This window comes from Crocodylus siamensis, chromosome 4 (assembly GCF_052110815.1).
Source record: "Crocodylus siamensis isolate JL-2025a chromosome 4, ASM5211081v1, whole genome shotgun sequence".
In the NCBI taxonomy this organism is placed as follows: domain Eukaryota; kingdom Metazoa; phylum Chordata; order Crocodylia; family Crocodylidae; genus Crocodylus; species Crocodylus siamensis.
Genome location: NC_143398.1, coordinates 247,503,156 through 247,528,111, shown reverse-complemented (window position 1 = coordinate 247,528,111; position 24,956 = coordinate 247,503,156). Strand labels below are relative to the sequence as shown.

Below are 24,956 nucleotides of genomic sequence, written 5' to 3'. Positions count from 1 at the left end.
GGCCCCGGTCTGCTGGGAAAAGTGTCACGGGGGCAGAGGGTGATGTTAACAGGCAGGCTGCCCGTGAATCTAGCACACGCACAGTTCCCACCCACTCTGATTTATGTACACAAAATGCAACAAACACCACGGCCGACTGCAACCCACCACCTAATTTTAGACCTTCCTTGAATCACGTGGTGACACGCGACAACCGTGATTGTGTTGAATGGCGAGTGGGGGGTGCACTCTGTGAATCACTTCCTAGTCAGACGGGCACAGCGGTGTGACGTCCATGGTCCCCGAGTGGCACTCGCTGGGAGCTGATCCTGTGGCGCTGCCTGTTTCCTTGGGGTCCGGTTCGGGTTTCTCCCCAGTCAGCACCTCATACACGTCGTTGACCTGGTCGATCACTTGCTCCAGTTCGGCGACTGCCTCTCGGCTCTTGTTCGCCAGCTCTGTCTTGGCACCTTTGTGGAGCTCGACAGAGTCCTTGGCTACGAAGAAGATGTCCAGCCCCAGCGTGAGGGCTGTCAGGACGTGCGTGGCAGCTCCTGTGAATCTCGCAATGCGGCTGGCGTTAGCCAGCAGCTCTCCAGCTCTGACCATATTTATGGTGTTGAGAATAGTTCGCCCTGCTCCGGCCCCAATGTGTGGGATTGCAAACAGCAGATTGAGCGTGGCACCTTCTTCGGTGGCCTCTTGCGCCCGGACTGAGACGTACTTCATGTACTGCTGGATTAGCTGCAGCTCGTCCTGGCACTGGCCCAGGAGCCTGTTGACCTCCTCCTTCTTGACCCGACCCTGCACAACGTCGGTGGTGGTGGCTGCCGCGCTGGTCAGGCCGCCCGCCGTGGAGACACCGAGTCCCACAAGGGAGACGATCAGCGATGCCCCGAAGGTCACGGGGGCGAGGCAGAGCCCCACGATGGTGGTGATCCCACCCGCGATGCCCACTGCCCCTCCGGTAATGTTTGCTATTGTGGCTCCTCTGTGAACCTCGTCCACAGCGTCGGCGATTGCCCGGAGCGCCGTGACGTGCTGCCGCAGCCTGTCCCGGGCCGGCAGCAGCCTCTCCATCAGTATTTCAGGAATGCTCATCTCTTCTAATTCGCTAAAGGAGAAGAGAGAAAAAGGGGAAATTATTTCTCAGGTCCCAAACATCAGCTTCTGTGTGGTCCCATCATGTCCCTGTCACCTTGCATGGGGGCTGGGTCCTTGTTACCCAGGGCTGAGTGTGGTTGTAGGTGACTAGTGTGAACATGTGTGCCCCAATTATGTGGGTACAGGATGTTGTCCCTATGGAGCAGACCTTGCTCACTGAGCCACCACTCATCCCCCTGCCACGTGCGCAGATGTCACCTCTTGGCCTTCGTGTGGGTCACCTCCCGCAGCCTGCCCCGGTCACACTGGCAGGGGTTCCCAGCACCTCCTAAATGCCCTTCGCTGCGGCTGCCACTTCCCTGGGTGTGCTCGATCCCTGGCCCTGTTGTGTGACTTGCAGGTTTGTCCCTACGTGTGTGGTCTTGCATGTGGCTCAAATGAGTCCGACTGACCAGGCTGTCACTGGCCTGTCCCCATGCTACTCCTTGCTCTTCTTTATCCTCCGCATGTTGGACTGCATTTTTGTCCAGATCATTGTTAAAGATACTGCCATTGGGGTGGCATCAGGCCGGGGCTGGGGCGCCTCGGACTGCTGGTTTTTCTTTTAGCTGGGCAGTGTCCCCCTTTTGTCAGGTCCCCGGACATGGGGAATAAGAGGACACTTCCTACAGGGTGCTGGGGCCTGCCGGGCACTCGAACAGTCCACCTGTGCTACATGTTACGGCTATCCGACAATTAACTGGTTAATCATGCAATGCATTTAGACTGGCCGCATGTGCAAAGTAAGACCAGCCAAAAGCGCGAAGTAATTATTACGCAATTAACTGGTTAATCACTCAATAAATTTAGACAGGCCACCTGTGTCAAGTAATTATCACAGGATACAAATGACTCTCCAGCTATAACAAAAGCCAACCAGCTATACAATTAGTGCTTGACATCCAAAACAACTCTCTGACTGGTTCCTGTCCAAATGAAATTGGAACGTGTAGCAGGGCCCCGCTACAGACAGACATTACTCACCCCCCGTTGTTCGGGGAAGCGAAGAGCTCGTGGGGCACGGCGCTCTCGCAGACGGAGCTCCTCGCCCTCTCCCCGCAGCAGGCATATCTCCCCTGCTCGTAGTCTCCGTGGTGGCGCAGGGTCAGTTCAAACTCGTACTCTGCGTTGTTGGCGCTGGGCAGCGCGTTCAGCACAGGAACAAACCGTGGACTGGCCGGGTCGGTCGAGCTGGTTTTCACCATCGGCCCCTCGCGGCCGACGTAAATGCTGACTGGCTGGTAAGAGACATCCTGCGTGCCCAGGAAGTGCGAGGCCTCGTGGATTAAAATCCCTGGCTGTGAATCCTTGTCAAGGTGCCTTGGAGCCTCCCAGAATCGCGGGCCCAGGTAAATGGTTTTGTCTCCGTGTTTCTGGCTGCTCTTTGCAAAAAGGTTTCCCCTGGAAGGATCCTCCACCAGCTTGGCTTCCTCCAGCACCGAGATGAGGTCTCTCACCTGCTGCTCCGTCAGGACTGCAAACCGCTCCATCCACAATTTGGGCTCTTTGCAGTCGCAGCAAATCAGGTGCTGGGGTGTCTCCATGAGCACACGGTCCTTCTTCTTCACGGCGTCTCTCAGGATGTCCAGCGCGCTCTGCCTTGCTGCTTCTGCGATGCTGTCCTTCCCTTTGGCCAGGGGGATACCTCTGTCATTGCGGTACGTTTTATAAGTGTAGCATGTTCTTTGGTTTGCTATCTTGCTGCACGCAGTGACTTCCTGGAAACTCATCGCCTGTGCAGACATTGCCCATATGCTTCAATCACAAGCAGTTTTCTGATGCAAGCCCTGCAAGAACACACAGATTTAACTTTTGTTTTAGCACCTTCTGCACCAGTGCACCCAACACCCCCGACTAGGCTGAAGGACCGTGCATTCTGGGTCAGAACAAGATGCTTTAAGGCCTTCCCTGGGCTTCCCTCTCGGGTGGCGGGGCCGAAGGAGAGGGTTTGGGGGAACAGGACAGAAAGACGGTGCCTGTGGCAGGAAGCCCCCTTTGTTTCTCCCCAAAATCTCTGCCCTGTGACAATATGATGAGAATGGGCCTAGCAGAGGAGACGCACCTTACCCTGTCTCTTTAGGTAACCTGAGCTGGCTCCAGTCCTGAGGGAGGGGGAACCTGCTCCCTCTGCCCACGGGACTGGTGTCAGCTACCTGGGTGAGGGGCATCTACCTGGTGGGCTGGAGTCTGCCCAGTAACTAGTGATGTATTTCAGATTGGTGGCCGACAGCCCACCGAAGCTGGCCTCCACTGGACCAGGTGAATGAGGTCACAGGGGCTATATAAGTTAAGACTGCCCGGGGGGGGGGCAGCAGCCATGCGGGGGACTCAGAGGAGCTGTACCATCTGAAACTGGCTCTCTCCCCCAAAGCTCACGAGCTAGGAACGGACTAAGGGAGACTTTCCTTTGTGCCCCCGACTTGGTGAAGTGCCCCAAGTGCCCGTACTGGGTCAAGTACCCATAGGACTTTAGGCCTGTGTTTCCCCGAGGACACAGGGCCGAGACAGTCCCTTCTCGGGGTGGTGGCAGCTACGTTACCCCCAGGCTAGCGCGTGCTCCAGGAAGGGGGTCGGCCGGACGTGAGGTGCCCCGGGGAGGTGCTCGGGGCCGGGAAGGTGGGCGGGCGCAGGGGGGTGGGTGGCTCAACCCAGGAGTGCCCCCTACTGGCCCGCCACACATGCCCTCTGGGTTTTCGTGCCTCTTGCCAGCCCCGGGAGGCAGGCGCGGCTGGGAGAGGGCACAGGCGGTGGCTGAGGCAGCCGTCGAGCTCCAGCATGGCCTCTCCCTGCTCGTCTGGCTGCCCCGCGTTGAACAAGGAGTTTAAGTATTGGTCTGACTCTAACTGCTGAGTTGTAGCTACTTAGACTAAATAGGTTAGTTGCTCTTAATTAAAGAAAGAGCTTATCTTAAAGGCTAGAGGGGCACGGCAAACTGACCTGGGAACTGCTTGCAAACTGCCCCATTCACTGCCCCTGTTGCTCACCGAAGCCCCCCGTACCAGGAGGCGGAGCGGCAGCAAAGTCCAGGCTGCCTGCAGCAAACCTGAGTTAGGGAACAGGCAGCACCTGGGCCCTGGTGCAAGGCGAGAGGGTCAGATGCCAGGGGGAGATGGAGGTGTCGGGGCTCTGGGCTAGGGAGAGGGAGCCGTGCTAGCAGAGGGAGCTTGTCAGGAGGGCAAGCCTCAGGCAGTGAGAAGCTGCCTGGTTCCTTGTTGACTCGTAAGTGAGCCATGAGTCTTGGGAAAGGCTGAAGGGGAGGAGGAGGCTGCCGAAGGGACCCGGGCAAGGTGCTGCCGTGAACCCGGTGCAGGCTCTGGCCAGGCCTGGGCACTGCAAAGAGGACCCGAGAGCCCAGAGAGGCTGAGGAAGGCCTGAGAGCCCAGTGCCAGAGGAGGGGAGGGGGTGCAGACTGGCCACTGCCATTTACAGAAGGCCTCCCAAACCCATCCCGGAGGACATCAAGGCCTGGCCGGCGAGAGAATCTGTCAGGTGCAGGCGGGTGGCCGGGGGTGCTGACCCCCCCGGCTCCTGCATCCTCCTTAATTGGACTTGGTTAATACAGGAGGCTAAAACAGCCCTGTGCTAAACGGGGGCAAAGTCGTGTGCTCAGACAGAAACGCAGCCTCGGGCTGTGGCACTCAGCAGGACCCGCTGCCGGCGCCTGGCGGGGCTCCGCCGGACGCCTGCGTCCAGGTCTGGATGCTGCGCGTTGTGGAGGACGTGGCGACGATGCAGCGGCTCGGCGGTGCGGGACAGCGGGGGGTGGGGGCTGCACAAGGAAAGGGTGAAGGAAGGAGGCACGCTGTGTCTGGAGAAAAGGTGCGGACTCGGGGTGGGGGCTGCGCTAGCATCTCCCACTTGAACCAGAAACGCGGCCAGAAGGGACCTTGGGAGGCACCTGGTCAAGGCCGGAGCATCCCGTCTAGACCCCGGGCAAGCGTCTGTCTGACCTGCTCTGAGAGCTTCCAGCAGCAGAGGCCCCGCGGCCTCCGCAGGGATCTGCTCCTGGGCGCAAACGGCCTTGGCGTCAGGAAGCACCTCCCCGTGTCCCTTCCCAGTCTCCCTGTACTCGGAGCCCCTTGGCTCGTGTCCCCAAGGAGATGGGGCTCGAACAGGGGTTGATCCCTGCCCTCCTTACAGCAGCCCCCAGGGCCCAGTCGCGGCGAGGGCCGGCACAGTGCACTGCAGGGCTGGCAGGGCCTTGGGGGAGGCGCTTCCCCAGTGAAGGGCACGGGTCCTGCCCACATGCGGGGTGCCCGGCCGTCACCAGAGCAGTCTGGGCGCAGCCGGAAAGCTGCCCGCAGGGAGAAGGCCCGGGCTGGGCCGGCGGGGAGACGACGGTGCCGGCACGCGCTGCCTCAGGAGGCCGGGGGAAGCCCGTCAGGGTCCTGTGGCACGGGCCGCGGAGGCGCCGTCAGCTGGTGTTTAGCCCAGAGCTAAATCAGTGACAAGCCTGCAGCGGGGCTCAGTCCCCGGGGGCTCTCGCAGGGCAGCGGGAGTGCTCCCCAGGCCCTGCCAGCTCCGTGCGCGGAGGAAAGAGGAAACTCCGCTCTGGGCCCCGAAGAGCGCACAGCCTCTTCCCCCCTGGGTGCAGGGCGGGCCCGTGACGCGTGACTCATGCTGGCACGGGCTCAGCTGCCAGGGAGCCGGAGCTGCAGCTGCAGGCTTCATCCCATGGCTGACCCGGGGAGAGCCCACAGGACGGTCGCCCCGCACCCCCCACGACCGGGCTGTGCCTGCGTGGCCCCTGCTTTCCCCGGGGGCTGCTCGTCCTCCTGCCCCTTTCAGGCAGGCGATCGGGGCCCGCAGGCGAAGCCGAGCCCCGGGCTCACCTGAGCAGGGTCTTGTGCCGTCTTGCGCCAGGGCACGTGGCAGCGGTGGCCTGGTGCTCTGCTCCAGGGTCCCACGGGGGCTGCAGAAATGCGGTGTGCAGGGGGCTGGCGGCTGAGGTCCTGTGCCTGGAGCGGAGGGAGACGGTCTGTCTGCCCCGGCTCCTCCTCTGCTTCAGTGCCTGCAGCTCGGCTGTGCAGGGGTGGCCAGGAGTGGCTCCGGCTTTTGCTTTGCAAGACGGGGTCAGGTGGCTCAGGGCTGGTCCACGCGGCTCCTTCCTCCTCCCCCCGGGCCAGGGAACAGCTGTGCTCAAGGTGACTCCTGCTCGGGAGTCCTGCCCCGCTTCATCCCGGGGGCAGAGGCCTCATCACAGCCGCGTGCCATGCTGGGGGACTTTGGAGCAAGGCTGGAGGTGGAGGGCTGGAGAGCAATTCAGTGGCGCTGCTTGTATCCGAACAGGAAGGGAAACGTGTCACGGGGTGGAGTCTGCCAAGCTGAAACCGTGCCCAGGGCCCAAGCCGCTCTGGAGAGAGCAGCCTTCTGCCCATGCCTGCGTGGGGAGCGAACCTCCCGCTGCCTTTGCCCAGGGGGGGCTGTGCCTCTGGCTCCCCGGCTCCAACGGGGTTTCCTGGGGACTTGCTGCCTCGAGCCCTCGGGTCAGCATCAGCCCTCGAGGCACCGGGCTGGCAGTCACCAAGACCCCAGGGGTCGACCCCGCTCTGCCAGATGTTGACCCTGTGCTTGCCGGTGGTCCCAGGCCTGGTGGACGACCGCAGGGACCCTGCAAGCAGGCAGGCAGTCGTGGGATCTCCAGCCTGGCTGCCCCCAGGAGCTGGGGGGGAAGCTGAGGTTGGAGGGGTGGTTGTGAGGATGGATCCTGCACTCGAGCAGGGGGCAGCGAGCCTGTCCCAGCCCCGCAGGTGGGGGTCTCTGGGCTGTGCTGGCACCCGGAAGCGACCAGAGACCCGGCAGGAGGGTCTTGCGCTGCTGCCCAGGGTCAGACCCAGCACCAGGTGTGGGCAGGAGGGTTGCCAGTCTGCACATCTATGGACTGGCTCCTTTTTTGCTGCTGCAGGGCAGGCGCTGGTGGTGCCCACATTGCCTGCTCTCTCCCGGGGTGCGTTGCAGGGGCACTTGCCTCGCACAGGGCTCGAGGGCCGGGTGGGGAGGGCTGCAGGGGCAGTTGGAGTGAGCAAGCTGGCTCTCTGGGATGGCCCACTCGGTCCTGACCCCACGCAAGGCATATCTGACCCCTTTTCTGTAGCAGCGCCAGGGAGGGATCATCCCTGCCATGCCCGTCAGGGATGGGCTGCGGGGGAAGGGGCAGGGGAGCACCGTGCCCGGCTGCGGGGCAAGGCCTCAGTGTCTGGCTCCAAGCAAGGAAGGAGCCCGCTGCCCTGCATGGGGAAATGGCTTGGTGTGCCTGCTAACCCCGCAAACCTGCCTGCTCCCTTTGGGCTTTCTCCTCCTCCTCCTCTCTCGGAAACACCCTTGCAATGCTCCTGATGTCATCTAACTGGCTGGGCCTGAATGAGCCGAGGGCTGGAGCTGCACGGCCACAGCCCACTTAGCAAACAAGGGCAGGAGTTTCATAGTTTCATAGTTGGTCAGGTAGGAAGGGACCTGAGTAGATCATCGAGTCCAACCCCCTGCCATGGCAGGAAAGAGTACTGGGGTCAAACGACCCCAGCAAGGTGAGAGACAGTGTCGAAGGGCTTCCGAAAGTCCAGGAAGATTTCATAGATTTCATAGACATTAGGGCTGGAAGGGACCTCGGGAGATCATCGAGTCCAGCCCCCTGCCCAAAGGGCAGGAAGTCAGCTGGGGTCATAGGATCCCAGCAAGATAAGCATCCAATTTACTCTTGAAGGTGTTCAATGTAGGTGCTTGAACCACCTCCGCTGGCAGGCTGTTCCAGACCTTGGGGGCTCGGACAGGAAAGAAATTCTTCCTTATGTCCAGCCTGAAGCGGTCTTGCAGGAGTTTGTGACCGTTCGACCTCGTCATCCCTTGGGACGCTCTGGTGAACACACGTTCCCCCAGATCCTGGTGGTCACCCCGATAAACTTATAGGTGGCCACCAGATCACCCCTGAGCCTGCGCTTTTCCAGGCTAAAGAGTCCCATGGCTCTCAGCCTGTCATCGTAAGATCTGTTTTCCTGACCTCTGATCATGCGCGTGGCTCTCCTCTGGACTCTCTCAAGCTTCTCCACATCCTTTTTGAATTGTGGAGCCCAAAACTGGATGCAGTACTCCAGCTGCGGCCTCACCAAGGCCGAGTACAAGGGGAGAATGACGTCCCGGGATTTGCTCGAGAAGCATCTATGGATGCACGCCAGCCTTTTGGTCGCTTTACTAGCCACAGCATCGCATTGCAGGCTCATGTTCATCTTGTGGTCAATGATGACCCCCAAGTCTTTTTCTTCTGTAGTGCTAACCAACGTAGCACTGCCGAGCCTATAAGGGTGCTGCAGGTTTTTCCTCCCAAGGTGGAGAACCTTGCATTTTTTGGTGTTAAACACCATCAGGTTCTCGTCCGCCCATTTGCTGAGCTTGCCCAGGTCAGCCGGGATCACCCGCCTATCTTCTGGCGTGGATGCTTTGCCCCAAAGTTTGGTGTCATCGGCGAACTTGGCCAGTCCACTCCTGACTCCAATGTCCACATCGTTAATGAAGATGTTGAACAGGATGGGTCCCAGGACAGAGCCTTGAGGGGTATGAGTGTTTTATCTTCCTCGGTGATCAAATCATGAAGGGCAGCATTAGGATCTTCTGCAGAATACACAGTGTTTAGAAGCTCTCTAACCTGAATTAAATGTTTCACAGTAATTCTGAGAATGTTCCTGGCAAACCCAATGGTTATAACAGCATTGAAAACGCTATCAAGACCTATTTCCTGACACAGTTCCTGAATTCTTTCATTTATGTCTTCATCCTATTCTCATCCGCCCACCGTTGCAACCTGTCAAGGTCAGCTTGTAGCCTATTGCACCCTTCTAGTGCACCCACATCTCCCCACATCTTAGTGTCATCAGCAAACTTGAACAGGGTGCTTTCTACCCCCTCATCCAAGTCACTGATGAAGATGTTGAACAGCGCGGGCCCGAGGACCGAGCCCTGGGGGACCCCACTGCCCACGTCCTTCCAGGTCGAGAAGAACCCATCCACTACCACCCTCTGGGTGCGGCCCTCCAACCAGTTGGCGACCCATTTGACCGTGTGGGCATCGACACCACAGTCTCCCAGCTTTTTGATGAGGACAGGGTGAGAGACAGTGTCGAAAGCCTTCCGGAAGTCCAAAAAGACTACATCCACAGCAACCCCTGCGTCTAATGATTTGGTGACCTGATCGTAAAAGGCCACCAGGTTGGTCTGACAAAACCTGCCACTGATGAACCCATGTTGGTTGCCCCTGAGCATGCATTCCCCCGCAAGGCCCTCCTGGATGTGTGCCAGGATAATTTTTTCAAAGAGCTTACCCGGGATTGAGGTAAGACTAACTGGCCTGTAATTTCCCGGGTCCTCTTTTTTTCCCTTTTTGAAGATAGGGACCACATTGGCCCTCTTCCAGTCCTCCGGCACCTCGCCAGAGCACCACGAGTGCTCATAGAGCCGCGCCAGGGGTCCCGCAATGACCTCGGCCAGTTCCTGTAGAACCCTAGGGTGAAGATCGTCCGGACCAGCGGACTTGAACACGTCCAGCCTCTCCAGAAGTACCCTAACTAACTCCTCGCTAACCCCCGGCCCAGGCGTGTCTCTCCCGGGGCCCGAGGGGGGCCCAGCAGGGAGGTGGCTGAACTGGTCCCTACTTAGGAAGACAGAGGCAAAGAAATCGTTAAATATGTTAGCTTTGTCATCTGGCATGACGACTAAGTTGCCCATCTTGACCTCCCTGGTCAAATATTCACCCCCAGCAAAGGTCAAAAAATCTCTTCCTCAAGCAGTGTTTCATTATGCCATAAACGGAAACGCGAACAAGAGACTTCATAAAAACTTTACGTTCACGCGATGTAATAGTTTGTGTTGCTTGAATGGATAGATGTCTTTTGAATTCTTCAGGCTCATCCGGTCTTTGTTCTCTGCAAAAGCATACACCTCCTTCTTGTGTACTGGTAAGTAGGTTTTCTGGAGTCATTAAAAAAGCTTCATCTAACTGCAAAGGAGTTCAAATAAAGGACTTGGTTAGTAAACTGCTGTTTAATCAGTCCTTAGCTACTTCCAAACACACACGTGCCACGGAGTGAACCCACACTGAAAGACCAAGTGCCCAAACATGCTCCAAGTCTCTCCAATCTCTCCTCTGCAATGACCTCTACCTCGCATGCAGGCTCTGGCACGAAGATACCATCTTCGAAATTTTCAATGTCTGCTTTGAGGGTCTGGGCCTCCTCTGTGGGATAAGTGGCAAAATTATTGCTTTAATGCTTCACGTTTTGCAAGTATGTGCCTAGGAACCGAAACTCGGTTTCCTGTCCTGTGACATGAGAGCAGACAATCTCAGACTAATGGCTGGAAAGTCCCGAGGCCTGTGACCACAACAGAAGTGCTGAATTAGAAGATACCTGCACTGCAATGTGGCAGCTTGAATGCGCCTGCGCGAGCGGAATTTTCCAGTAACTTGTAACTAAGTATACAAGCAATGAAAAGCAAGCACTAGGGGTCGGTTATGATCTGAGTCTCGTGACTCCAGGCCGACCTGCTTGCAAGCGATAAAGGCTTTGTCTCTGTGACTTGTGGTGTGACTCACTTGTGGGGACTGGATTGGAACTTAGCCTCCAGGAGCGCGAACGCCTCTTGTGCGACACCTCCGTTTGCCTGTCCGTTCGATCTTCCCGAACAGGGTCAGGCATCTCAGAGCGTCTTTAGGCCAGGGGCTGTGTCTCCTCCTCAAAACTATTTCTACGGTAACGCTTTCTATAAAGCTGTCTCAGGGTTGTAGTGAGTGGGCCTACAGGCGCTGTGAAAGACTCCGTATCCGCCCCTGCTTGCCTTAGCAGTCTCAGATAAACAGAGGGCTCCTTTGGGAAAGCAGACAGACCCGGTGGAATTGCCGCCCAAATCCCACCCCCTCTGCTCATTCCAATTGGTTCAGCATCGTTCTTGGGCGGTCTGAGGCCTCTGAAACCTCTGCCAATTGGTTGGGGGTGGTGGGCCAGGTTGTTAGAGGGGTCACACCACCACCCTGCCACCCCACAGACCACCTGTCCTCTGGCAGGGGGCTAGATCAGTCTGGGCCCTGATAGGCCATAACTACACCACGTGATCTAGGGCGGTTCTTGCAGCCTGAGGGGTTGGGCCTTGGGGGTCTGCATGGGCTGTCCTTCTGATGTCATGGACCATGTGGTGCTGGTGTCACCCACCACGTGACTGGGGGGTTGGGGCGGGGTTGTTGATACCACACACCACATGACTGGGGGTGGGGGTTGGTGATGTCACACACCACATAACTGGGTGGGGGCGGAGTTGCTTGTGTCACATACCACATGACTGGCGTCAGGGGGCAGGTCGGTAACATCACGCATCATGTGACTGGGGTTAGGGGCAGGGTGGGTGACATCACACACCATACATGGGGGAAGGGGCGGGGCCAAGGGGCAGGACTTCTGGTCCCGCCCACCTGTTACATTTGCATTGAAGGGTGAGGAGCCTATCTACTACTCTCATCTGACTGTGTTGGTGTCCCCACCACGGCCCCCAGTTTCTTAATGAGAACGGGGTGAGAGACAGTGTCGAAGGCCTCCCGAAAGTCCAGGAAGACGATGTCCGCTGCTACCCCTACCACCAGGTTGGTCTGACAGGACCTGCCACTAATGAACCCGTGTTGGTTGCCCCTAAGCATGATCTCCCCCCCGGCCCCTTGTGGACATGCGCCAGGATAATTTTCTCAAACAGCTTGCCCAGGATCGAGGTAAGACTAACTCGCCTGTAGTTCCCGGGTCCTCCTTCCTGCCTTTTTTGAAGATGGGGACCACGTTGGCCTCTTCCAGTCCTCCGGCACCACACCAGAGCACCACGAGTGCTCGTACAGCCGTGCCGGGGGTCCTGCAATGACCTCGGTCAATTCCCTCAGCGCTCGGGGGTGGAGATCGTCCGGACCCGCTGATTTAAATACATACAGTCCCTCCAGACATTCCCTAACTAGTTTCGCCCTGACCCTGGGCCTGGGTGCGCCTCCCCTGGGGCCTTTGGGGGGCCCGGTGGGGGGGCTGATCCGGTCCCTGTTCAGGAAAATGGAGGCAAAGAAATTGTTAAACGTGTTGGCTTTGTTGTCTGGTGTGACGACCAAATTTCCTAATGTGTCCTGCATGTTACCCGGAACCTTCTTTTTACCCCCTATGTATTTAAAGAAGGACTTGTTGTTGTCCTTGATCTGGGAAGCTAGTCCCAGTCCCATCTCTGCCTTGGCCTGCCTGACCCCCCTGCAGCCCCGAGCCACCGCAGTGTAGTCCTCCCTGGGGGTGGCCCCTCCCCGCCATCGGGTGTGCGCCTCCCTTTTAGCTAGAAGACGTTCCCGGATGCTTCTGGTGAGCCATGGGGGCTTTTGTGCCCTCCTGCTCCCTTTGATCCATGTTGGGATTACCTCCCTTTGGGCTTGGAGGATCGTCTCCTTAACAAGTGACCACCCTCCTTGGACACCCGGCTCCCCTGCCCTCTGGGACCTCAGTGCTTCCCCAACTATTCTCCGTAGCTCATTGAAGTCCGCCCTCCTGAAGTCCAGGGCTGCCGCCTTGCTGCCGGCCTTTGCCACCTTGCGCTGGATGATGACTCCCAGCAGGCGATGATCACTGCCGCCCTTGGAGCGCCCTTGGCACGGCCCGGGTTGCGCCCTCAGGACGTGGGCTGCCTGATGCAGACAAACTGAGGTTTGGGACCTAAGCCAGGAGGCGGGAGACTGCAGCTGAGCCCAGGGCAAAGGAGCCGTCTGGCTCTGCAGCAAGGGGTGCAGCAGCCTGTGCTCCCCAGCCCGGTGGGCTCGCCTAGGGCCCTCCTACCCACCCCTGGAGTCGGGGCCTGGGGCAGGCAGCCTGGGCGGGGAGGCCTGCAACAGGTCCTGGCATGGGGGGGACGAGGCAAACTCAAGGAAAAGGAGGGTCTATGTCAGGGATGGCTGCTACCACGCTGGCCCCAGCACCTGCCACACTGGTTGCTGCAATGGGGACCCCGCTTGTCACTGGGGCAAGCAGGAGCCCTATGATGGTGGCGGTTGTGCCCTTCACCCCTCCGACAAGGCTGGCTACCGTGACGTTTCTGTGAACCTGGTCCGCAGCATCTGCAGCTGCCTTGAGGGTATCTGTGTGGCGTTGCAGTTCATCCCGCGCAGACTGTAGCTTGCTCCGAACCTCATCCATCTGTCCTAGTCTGCCACAGGAGGAAAGAGAGAGAAAGAAAATGATTTAAAACATCAATGCCAGTGTGGTCCTGCCATGTGCCTGTTGCTTTGCACAGGAACCACATCCGCGCTCCCCCGGGCCTGAGTGTGGTCCTAGCCTAGCTGACGGGAGAGCGCTGCTCCTGTACGCTGAACCTCAGTGAGCCCATCTAAATGTGCGCTTTAATGCACATTACCTATTTATGTGCATTAATGCATTTTAAAAAAAAATGCTTTCACTAATGCACATTAAAATAGGCTAATGCACCTTTTCTAGTACACGCAATGGAAGTACTAGATTTAGTGCACATTACCTAAAGCTCAGTAATGAATGTTTCATAGATTTCATAGATTTGATAGACATTAGGGCTGGAAGGGACCTCAGGAGATCATCGAGTCCAGCCCCCTGCCCAAAGGGGACTGCCCTGCCCAATGTGTAGACACACCCACTGTGTTTCATTTGTGCAACCACCTTGGATCTGAGCTTAGAGCCACAAACGCTGCCCGTGCATGTTTGGGAGTCCCTATCCCGCCTCCAGCAGGGCCGGGGACAGTGAGGGGTGTTACCTGTCAGCTCCATGTTCTTGGGGAACCCTGACACAGGACACAGACTGTCTGACTCACAAAGAATCGCCCCCCTCCGCTACCTAAACAGAAACTGATTAAGATGCAGTGAGAGACGCACCTAAAACCCTCCAGATAAGGGTGACTGAAGTGAAACAACTGCCCTAGGTCTCATTTGCATCTGAGATGGGGCCAGATGACCATCCATTTACATGAGAGATGGAGAACAGACAGCCTGAAGCAGAGACTGCAGTGAATTCTGGGATCAGCGAAGCAGGGGAACACTGCACGATGGGGAATCTGTGCTCCAAATGCTGATCAACCCTCACACCCAGCTCAGCACTTATCAGACAAGTTCTAATCTGGATTTACAAAGGACTTTTCCTCCTCCCCTCCCCCCACCCACACCTCTAAGCAAAAGTAGTTTGTTAGGCATCTCGGGCCGTACATTCCCCGGTCCCACTATGGGAGGCCTATGTACACTTAATTGGTTAAAACTCGGTTGCCGGGTTAAGGAACGCTGAGGCAATAGACCGAGTCAGAGGGGGTACGGGCAACATTTGAACAATGGTACAGGGTTCATCACAGCGTCCAGCCCGTTGGAGCCCTGTCTACAAGTGTTGTCATACTTTTCCTGAGACGACTGGTGGAAGTCCTCTCCACAACAGGTTATGAACACTCCAATAATTGCCTTAAGTCTGTTAAAAGACTATAGCAAGATCTGGAAAAGTCATGCTAAGCTGAGGCTTGTTCACAGCAAGTAAAAATCCAAAACCCTGATGCTGCAATCTACTGTTTCTGAAGACACCAATCCCATCAAGTATATCTGCTATCCATAGGAATGCCAAGCTGGCTCCCAAGTAGGTGTTTCCTGAGTATCAAGTTCCTGAGATGTTCCAATCAGATAACCCCTCGTCAATAGGGAGGACAATTTGATTTACACTATTGAGAATGCTTGAAAGAAGCTGAACTGGGAGGGGTATAAAAATCTGTAAAAGAAGCAGCAGTGTGTGCTGACACCACCCGCTTTCTTCTGGAGAGGCTGAAGGAGGCAGATCATCTCCCTTCAAGGATCGTGCTGAGAACTTTGACCTGTCAGCTCTGCAACCCTAGTGCCTTGGGCTGGTGAGATCCCAGCGCCCTCTCTCTTTTCTCTTCTCTCTCTCTAACAGATTTCTGAACTTGAACTGTATTAGTTCAGCTTGAGCTAAGTTTCCCCAAATACTTAGTGAAACCAGGGTATACTGTGACTGTTTGTGTTTGTTTTTCCTTTGCATGGCTATCACTACTAGTGTCAATATATTTCATAGATTTCATAGACATCAGGGCTGGAAGGGACCTCCGGAAATCATCAAGTCCAGCCCCCTGCCCAAAGGGCAGGAAGTCAGCTGGGGTCATAGGATCCCAGCAAGATAAGCATCCAATTTACCCTTGAAGGTGTTCAATGTAGGTGCTTGAACCACCTCCGCTGGCAGACTGTTCCAGACCTTGGGGGCTCGGACAGTAAAGAAATTCTTCCTCATGTCCAGCCTGAAGCGGTCTTGCAGGAGTTTGTGACCGTTCGACCTCGTCATCCCTTGGGGCGCTCTGGTGAACAGACGTTCCCCCAGATCCTGGTGGTCACCCCTGATAAACTTATAGGTGGCCATCAGATCCCCCCTGAGCCTGCGCTTTTCCAGGCTAAAGAGTCCCATGGCTCTCAGCCTGTCATCGTAAGATCTGTTTTCCTGACCTCTGATCATGCGTGTGGCTCTCCTCTGGACTCTCTCAAGCTTCTCCACATCCTTTTTGAATTGTGGAGCCCAAAACTGGACGCAGGACTCCAGCTGTGGCCTCACCAAGGCCAAGTACAAGGGGAGAATGACGTCCCGGGATTTGCTCGAGAAGCATCTATGGATGCAAGCCAGCGTTTTGGTCGCTTTACTAGCCACAGCATCGCATTGCAGGCTCATGTTCATCTTGTGGTCAATGATGACCCCCAAGTCTCTTTCTTCTGTAGTGCTATCCAACGTAGCACTGCCGAGCCTATAAGGATGCTGCAGGTTTTTCCTCCCAAGGTGGAGAACCTTGCACTTTTCGGTGTTAAACACCATCAGGTTCTCGTCCGCCCATTTGCTGAGCTTGCCTAGGTCAGCCGGGATCACCCGCCTATCTTCTGGCGTGGATGCTTTGCCCCAAAGTTTGGTGTCATCGGCAAACTTGGCCAGTCCACTCCTGACTCCAATGTCCACATCGTTAATGAAGATGTTGAACAGGATGGGTCCCAGGACAGAGCCTTGAGGGACCCCACTGGTCACAGGGCACCATGATGAGTGACTGCCATCAATCACAACCCTCTGGGTCCGACCACAAAGCCAATTTCCCAGCCAGCGGATCGTGGTGGAGCCAAGGCCACAACTGGGCAGTTTGGCCAAGAGGTGATCATGGGATACCAGATCAAAAGCTTTTTTGAAGTCAAGATATATGACATCAATCTCTTCTCCCTTGTCCAGGTGATAGGGAGATGATGTCCGCTGCTACCCTCGAGTAGAAGGCACCAGGTTGGTCTGACAGGACCTGCTGCTAACGAACCCGTGTTGGTTGCCCCTAAGCATGATCTCCCCGGCTGGCCCCTCATGGACATGTGCCAGAATAATTTTCTCAAAAACCTTGCCCAGGATGGAGGTAAGGCTAACTGGCCTGTAGTTCCCAGGTCCTCCTTCCTCCCCCTTTTGAAGATGGGAACCACATTGGCCCTCTTCCAGTCCTCTGGCACCACATCAGAGCAGCCTTTATTGCCATCAAAAACTTTTATAATATTTAGTAATTTCTTTTGTTAAACCTTCTTCTAAGATGTGTTTTTCATTTCCTGTGACCTTGTCAGCCTTATCTTTACAGCTGGCCTTTTGGTAAAAGATAACTACTTTAGTCTTAAAACAGGAAGAGCTCTGAACACAATGGTCTTTTTTTTTTTTTTTTTGCGGTCTGGTTTATCTTTATAACACACGCCCCTGCACCACACCCCCACCATACAAAAAGCTGTAAGAATATATATTTTTAAATTCAGTCTTTATTTCCAACAACACTTTTACAATATTTACTAGTTTATTTTGTTACCCCTTCTCCTAAGAATTTTTTTTACATTAGCTGTAGAAAACTGTTGATGTGGTTTACAACCTCACCCCCCCCCACTCCCACCAAGATCAGGGAAAGATATACCCCCCACATTTTAAACAGTTTTTGCTAAGCGCTTCTCTTAACTAGGGTTTTATAATCTCTATTACCAATTAAGCGTTCAATATGGGGTATGAGTGTTTTATCTTCCTCGGTGATCAAATCATGAAGGGCAGCATTAGGATCTTCTGCAGAATACACAGTGTTTAGAAGCTCTCTAACCTGAATTAAATGTTTCACAGTAATTCTGAGAATGTTCCTGGCAAACCCAATGGTTATAACAGCATTGAAAACGCTATCAAGACATATTTCCTGACACAGTTCCTGAATTCTTTCATTTATGTCTTCATCTGACCAAGTAAGCCATTCATGGGCTTCTTGACCTCCCTGGTCAAATATTCACCCCCAGCAAAGGTCAAAAAGTCTCTTCCTCAAGCAGTGTTTCATTATGCCATAAACAGAAACGCGAACAAGAGACTTCATAAAAACTTTACGTTCACGCGATGTAATAGCTTGTGTTGCTTGAATGGATAGATGTCTTTTGAATTCTTCAGGCTCATCCGGTCTTTGTTCTCTGCAAAAGCATACACCTCCTTCTTGTGTACTGGTAAGTAGGTTTTCTGGAGTCATTAAAAAAGCTTCATCTAACTGCAAAGGAGTTCAAATAAAGGACTTGGTTAGTAAACTGCTGTTTAATCAGTCCTTAGCTACTTCCAAACACACACGTGCCACGGAGTGAACCCATACTGAAAGACCAAGTGCCCCAAACATGCTCCAAGTCTCTTACCCATCTCTCCTCTGCAATCCACCACCTCCGCTGGCAGACTGTTCCAGACCTTGGGGGCTCGGACAGTAAAGAAATTCTTCCTCATGTCCAGCCTGAAGCGGTCTTGCAGGAGTTTGTGACCGTTCGACCTCATCATCCCTTGGGGCGCTCTGGTGAACAGATGTTCCCCCAGATCCTGGTGGTCACCCCTGATAAACTTATGGGTGGCCATCTCCCGGGGGAGAAGGGCCTGGCAGTAGAAGTCTATCTCCTGCTCGCACTCCCTGATGGCGTGCAGTCTCTGGACTGTGGCCTGGAGCTCCTCCAGCTGGCGCGCCAGGGACCCCAGTAGGGAGCAGACCCCGCAAGGGGAGGGGGCCGTGCTCCCGGGCCCAGAGCCTGAAAAAGGGACGGGCAGCCCCCGCCGCCAAGAGCCAGGGGCTCCGTCTGCGTGGTGCCCGGGACCATGGGCTCCGTCTGAGCGGCCGTCTCTGAGGTGCCCGATGGAGGGGCCGCAGAGCCCGAGGGGACCCTCGGGGTGCGGCGCGTGCCCATCCGTGTCATGCCTCTGGTAGGCTGGCTACGGCTGGGGCTGACTACTCTGGGGGGGGTCGCAGGCAGGGTCTCGTGCCCTCCCGCACCCTCTCCCACGCGAACTCCACACTAACTCGAGCACCTGTTTACGCAGCCTGCTCACGCCGCTCCGGTCACACTCCGGTCGTGCGGCTCCCTGGGGGGCTGGCCCAAGTGGGGGCCTGGGCGGGGGCTTGACCCAGCCAGGCTCCCCGCAGCCGCCTCCTCCCAGGGAGCGAGGAGTTAACCCCTTCCCACCACGAGCCCACTTACCTCCGGCTGTGCTGGGGGTCGGCAGGGGGCTCGGCGGCTGCTGAGGGGGTGTCTGGAGGGCTTCGGGGGAGCAGGGGCGCAGCAGGCTTTCACCCGCGCGTCTCTCACTGCTCTGGAGCCTAACTGAGCTTTTTTTTTTCCCTGTTTGGCGGGCCCTTTTAAACTGCGCGCATGCGCAGTGGGCCTGCCGTCGGGGAAAGCGGATTTCATCTACTTAGCAATAAATAACTTTTATAGTCAAACTGGTGGTAATGGGGTATATTTTGCCTTCTTTACTTCTCTTTTCCCCACTTGCTCTGCAGCAACGCCCCTCTTACCTAAGCTAAAGATCCCTGTGAAGCCCAGAAATACGGTGGGGTCTGCTCATCAAGAGGCTAAAAGAGTGGGACGTGCTGAGTTTGAAACACATAAGGGGATCAGCTTGTACAGGCTGATTGACCCAGTTTGGCTCAGACGTGCCCTAATGAACTGAATGCTGGCCCATGAGGGTGTCATCCGGACACCCAGCCAGATTCAGAGGTATTCTGTTCAACTGTGTGCTTGTGTCTGACTGTAGTTATTGTTGCTCTGATGAACTGATTCTTGGCATATGAGGGTGTCAGCCTGTCCATGCTGATCAACCCGGCCAGGTCAGGCATGTCACATTAATCTGTGTGTGTTTGTGTGTATGACTGATTTGGGGACTGGAGGAACCCAGCCCCACTGAACTGAGTCCTGCAAGATAGCTCCACTGGGGGTGAGGGCTTGCAGAAGGGAGAGAGACAGCTCCATACAGAAACACCAGTAACGCAAGCAGCACCTTGATAGAATTAACAAGACCCTAGCCCTCATAAATGAGCACACCCCAAAGTAGCAGGCAAATCTGGTAACAGGGGAGGCAGGTGCAAGCTCTGTGATGGGCAGCTCTGGCCTCCCCTTCAAGTGCTTGTGCCTCTCCCAGGCGTGAGCCCTGCCGGTGCCCTGGGCCCGAGGGCGGCTTCCCTCCCAGCACACTGGAGGAGCAGGAAACAGACCAGTGAGCCACAGACCTGGAGCGTGGCCCGTTGGGGAGAGGCCAGGAGGCCCCAGGCTGTGAGTGCTGGTGAACAGGAAGGCCCGCCTGGCTCGGGCTGGGCGCTGAAGCTCCAGTTTATTCATAGAGTCACAGATGCTCGGGACCGCCGCAGATCGTCGAGTCCGACCCCCTGCCTGGGCAGGAAAGAGCGCTGGGGTCAGACCCAGTCGGGTGCCTGTCCAGCTGTCTCTTAAAGACCCCCGAGGCAGGGGAGAGCACCACCTCCCTTGGAAGCCCGTTCCAAATTTTGGCCACCCTTACTGTGAAGAAGCTTTTCCTGATATCTAGCTTAAATCTGCTCTCTGCCAGTTTATGACCATTGTTCCTTGTTACCCCAAGAACAGCGCATCTCCGATCCCTTGCTGCATTCCTGTAATGAGTTTATAGGGGGCCACAAGATCCCCCTCTGCCTTCTCTTGTGGAAGCTGAAGAGGTCCAGGTCCCTCAGTCTCTCCTCATAGGGCTTGTCCTGCAAGCCCCTGACCATACGAGTGGCCTTCCCTTGACCCTCTCAGATCTATCCACATCCTTCTTGTAGTGCTGTGCCCAAAACTGGACGCGTACTCCAACTGTGATCTGACCAGTGCCGCATAGAGGGGAAGCATCACCTCCTTGATCTATTTGTCACGCACCTGCTGATGCACAATAAAGTGCCGTTAGCTTTGCTGATAATTTCATCACGCTGACAACTCGTGTTCATCTTGGATCCACTATGACTCTGAGATCCCTTTCCAATTCTGTGCTGCTGAGAGGGTCACTTCCCAGCCAGTCGGTGTGCTGGATATTTTTGCACCCTAGGTGCAGCACTCTACACGTGTCCTTGTTGCACTGCATCCTATTGCGAACTGCCCACTTTTCCAACTTATCCAGGTCTGCCTGCAATCGTTCCCTACCCTCCGGAGTGTGCCCTTCACCCCACAATGTAGTATCATCTCCAAACTTGGACAGAGTACACGTCACACCCACATCCAGCTTGGTGTTTTGCAGAGCAAACAGAGGGGTGTCTGCCTGGGCGTTCACTGCAGGATGGAGCCAGGGAGCAGGAGGCCGTGCGTGCGTGGCTCTCCCTTGGCAGCTTCACCTCAATATCTGGCGAGATCCTGCAGCAGGTCCCCAAGGACCGCCCACACACACACATTGTTTTTCTGCTGCACGTGTCTGGGTGTTTTTAAGCCTCCCTCGAGGCCCTGGGGTTGGCTACAGCTAAGGCTGGGCTTCGACTGGGCTGTGCCAATTCTCCTGCTAGGAGCAAAGCCGGAGGGTCCTGGCTAGAGGGTCTTGCCCTTCGCTCAGGGTCAGAGCGACGCCATCTTTGGGTCAGGAAGGGATTTTCCTCCCTGGTCAGACTGGTATGCACTGGAGGGTTGTCTTCCTCTGTAGCCAGGGGCATGGTTGCTCTGGGACCTCTGCAGCATGTCTTGACAGCATTTGGCTGGGATGATGTAGTTGGGCTGGTCCTGCTTGGAGCAGGGGTCAGACTAGATGTGACTTTCTGAGGTCCCTTCACACCCTCAGTGTCTGTGAGTCTGTGATTTCACAGCAGGAGAAGATTGGGCTCCCGTGCTTTCCCTGGGGCATGATCGGGTGTTAGGTCTGTTGTCAGGAAACAGCACCGTTTTGTCCCCCAGTGCTGCAAGATTCCCAGGAGGAAGCAATAAGGCAACAGTAGGGCATTATGCTGAGATTGTGATAGGGACGACGAGGCCTCCTCAGTGACCAACACATCCGACTGCTCTGGACAGCCGTGCGCTACAGAAGAGCTGCTATGCAGGCGCGTGCTGTGTTTGTGACTGCTAGTGGGGACAGCTGCCTTGCACTTCTGCAAAACTTCCCGGTGCTGAGATGGGGCGGGAGGGTTCTGGGCTGGGCAGCAAAACAGCCCTGCACAGGTGCAGAGGCGCAGACCCTCAACGCAAAACCCAGGGAACAGAAAACAAAACTGCTGGGATTCATGGTGCTCAGTACTGACGAGTGCCACCTGCCAGCAGGCCGCCTGGCAGTGCAACGCCGGCGTAGGGCCCGCGTGAGGCAGGAGGGCGGGAGCACAGCCTGGGCTGGGGCAGGTGCTTCACAGGAGGACAAAGGCATGTTTGAGGGAGACAGGCAGCTAGAGGGAAGCGGCAGGTAGACCCAACCACAGCCCGTGCGATGGCCGAAATGCAGAGTACAACAGCCCGGGGCCGGCCTCTTGGGAGCCCAGCAAAAGGGGCCGCCCTGGCCGGACAGCCAGACTTGTATCTGGGGCAGGGAGAGGGCATGTGGTGGCACAGGGCAGCTGCAGCCCTGCTTTGCAGACACCTGTGGTGGAGCAGAGGCGACCTCTGGCAGAGGCTGTGGCAGAAAGCCACCTTGGTTTCTCCCCAAAAATCTCTGCCCTGTGACACTGTGACTAAAATCTCTGGGCTGCAACCATTTGATGAGGGTGGGCCCTGCACACAGAGAAGTCACACCTCAGCCTGTCTATTTAGGTAACCTGAGCTGGCTGCAGTCCTGAGGGAGGGGGGAAACCTGCTCCCTCTGCCTACGGGACTCACATCAGTTACCTGGGTGGGGGCATCTACCTGGGGAGCTGGAATCTGCCCGGTAACAGGTGATGCATTTCAAATTGGTTGGCAGACAGCCAACCGAAGCTGGCCTCCACTGGACCAGGTGAATGAGGTCACGGGGGCTATATAAGTTAGGACGGACGAGGAGGGGCTCTCTTCAGCCATGAGGTGAAGCAGCAGCCATGCAGGGGACACAGAGAAGACTTGCTATCTGCAACTGGCTCTCTCTCACCCCAAAACTCATGAGCAAGGAACTGCCCGCCTCCAAAGGGAAACTTCACCTGCCTTTGGAAGATGCTTGTGAGTAAGCTACTCAGTCTGATTAGATAGCTAGCTGGTAGTAACACAGATGCGTAATCAAAAGGCTACCACAGCCACACAGTTTGCTCTTTAGGATTTCTAAGATATTACTCAATCCTGTACCCTAGTTTACCCTACCCCTTGTAATCAATAAAGTTTTCCTTTTTGACTGGTGTGGGAGACTTATTGAGGGGTGGGTCTAAATTATGCCTAAGAGACCCCTTAGGTCTGCGGACTAAGGGAGACTTTACTTCTTGCCCCCAGACTTGGGGAAGTGCCCCAAGTGCCTGTACCGGGTCAAGTACCCGTCGGACTATTAGGCCTGTGTTTCCCCGAGGACACAGGACCTAGACAGTCCCTTCTCGGGGTGGTGGCGGCTATGTTACCCCCAGACTAGCGAGTGTGCTCTGGGAGAGGGGTCGGCCGAGCATAGGGCGCCCCTAGGGAGGCATTCGGAGCCTGGCAGGTGGTCGGGCGCAGGGAGGTGGGTGGCTCAGCACAGGAGCGCCCCCTACTGGCCCGCCACAGAGGCGTCATGGCCAGATTTGCGCCATGGGCAGCAGAGGCACAAGGGGCAGGAGCGGAGCTGGACATTTACTGCTGCGGGGAGACGTCATCTCCTTTTCCTTGTGGTGTACAAGACCTTCCCCCCCATGTCCCCCACTCCCAGCCTCTCTCCCTCCCAGCCTCACTTCTTGGTGGCTGTGCCGTGGGAGGCAGGGGGTTTCCGTGCAGCCCCCCTGACCTGGTGGGGGCATATCGATGCTTTCCGCACAGAGCTGATGCTTGTGGAGTGCAGGGACCCCTTAATGTGTGCGGGGCTGTGGGACCCCCGCAAAGGCAGGGCACGGGCCGGGGTCCCCCCAGCGCTGGTGATGGGGAGGGTCTCCGTGCTTGCTCTGTGGTGTGGAGCTGAGCCGCCAGCTGCAGGCGGGCCCAGTTGGGGGGACCATGGTTGCTCCACCCAGCTCCGCGGGGCCCCCAGAAGTGCAGGGAAGGGAAGGAGCATGGCAGTGAGGGGCAGATCAAGGCCCCTGTGGTGAGGGAAGGAGTGAGGTAGGGGCTGTCTTCACTGCCTAGGTGCCGTGTTGAAGCTGTGCGCAGCATGGGCATTTATTGGCCCAATTATTGGCCACCAAAGGCCGATTCCCGATATAGACAATTTTCTCTGTATCGGTGCCGATCCGTTAGTGGACTGATGTATCTGTGCACCTCTAGTAATTACACACTCACAGCACACACACGCACACATTCTGATGGGTGCATACAAAGTCTTGCATCTGACACCATGATGTCAAAGCACAGGGCCTGGGGCAGTTTCCCTGATTGCCCCCCCAAGGAGCGGTTCTGCTTCTGCATCCCCCTGGCTTAGCTGCTGGCAGTGAGGGGGGAAGTCAGCTCCCTGGCAGGCATCTTGATCTAGCCTGGATGCTCAGAGCTGTGGCAGGGGTGTAAGGGCTCTGCCCCGTTCTAGCTCATGTCCCAAGGCTGGGCCGGACCGGTTTGCAAGGTTTACACCAGTGCCTGTGTCTGGGCCCCTGGCCCCTGGGGGACGCCCCTGCGAGAGCGCCTGCCCACAGCGGGGGAACGGGGGCCCCAGGCCACACCACCCCGCTCACCTGCAGCTGGTTCTCGTGCCCGGGTGTCACTCTGGGGAACGCGTCTGGAGACCGGCGCTGGCGACGTTGCGCAGAGGTTGGAGCCAGAGCCGTGTCCAGACAGTGCCTCTGCCGCTGCTTCTTCTACACAGGTGAGCCCTGCCTCCCTTGCGCTGCAGGCGTGACCCCTCCAGCTGCTTGGTGCTTTCGTTTTCCAATACCTAGAAGAGCAATCAGTGCCGGGAAGCGGCCCGGCGGTTTGGACAGAAAGGGCCTGTTTGTGTCGCTGGGGGTGGGCAGCACGGATTAGCGCCCGTGCAGTGCCAGCTGTGCCCGGGGCGGGACCCGCCTGCTGATGCCGAGGCCCAGAGAGGCCTGATGCGCCGGCGAGGGGCTGGCCCGGGGCGCGGGGCAGGGTCTCCGCTGGCCGCGCTCGCGCCGCTCTGTGCTGACCCAGCCAACAAGCCCCTCCACTGCGCCCGGCCCGGCCCACCCTGCAGACAGCGCGGACCTGCACGCAGCAGTGCCGGGGCTGGCCGTGGGCCCGGCGGGGCGCTGAGGATTTCTGAGCAAGGAAACGGCCCACTGCGGTTTTGTGCCATGCCCGGGGGAGCGGACGGCCGTGCGTTTCCCTGTCGGGGTCCGGCTCACGCCTGCCCGGCGCTGCCCTCGTCCCGTGCCGTGCACTTGTAGAAGGTGATCAGAAACAGTCGGCAGGAGTTCACCGGGGCAAGTCAGGCATGACAACCTGATGCCTGTCGCGGGCATCTCCCCAGATGAATGGCCCGGCCGCAGCGAAATGGCAGAA

The 24,956-nt window shown here is 56.8% G+C and overlaps 1 protein-coding gene across 1 annotated transcript; it reads right to left on the bottom strand.

Annotated features, from left to right (window-relative positions):
* Positions 1-84: 84 nt before the first annotated feature.
* Positions 85-6,392, bottom strand: LOC149867822 (uncharacterized). The gene is made up of 3 exons (XM_090046225.1): positions 5,955-6,392; positions 2,107-2,909; positions 85-1,093 (listed from the first exon to the last, which is right to left on the bottom strand). Exons 2-3 carry the CDS (start codon positions 2,865-2,867, stop codon positions 244-246), a joined length of 1,611 nt encoding a protein of 536 aa, XP_089902351.1. The 5' UTR covers positions 2,868-2,909; positions 5,955-6,392; the 3' UTR covers positions 85-243.
* Between the last annotated feature and the right edge of the window lie 18,564 nt (positions 6,393-24,956).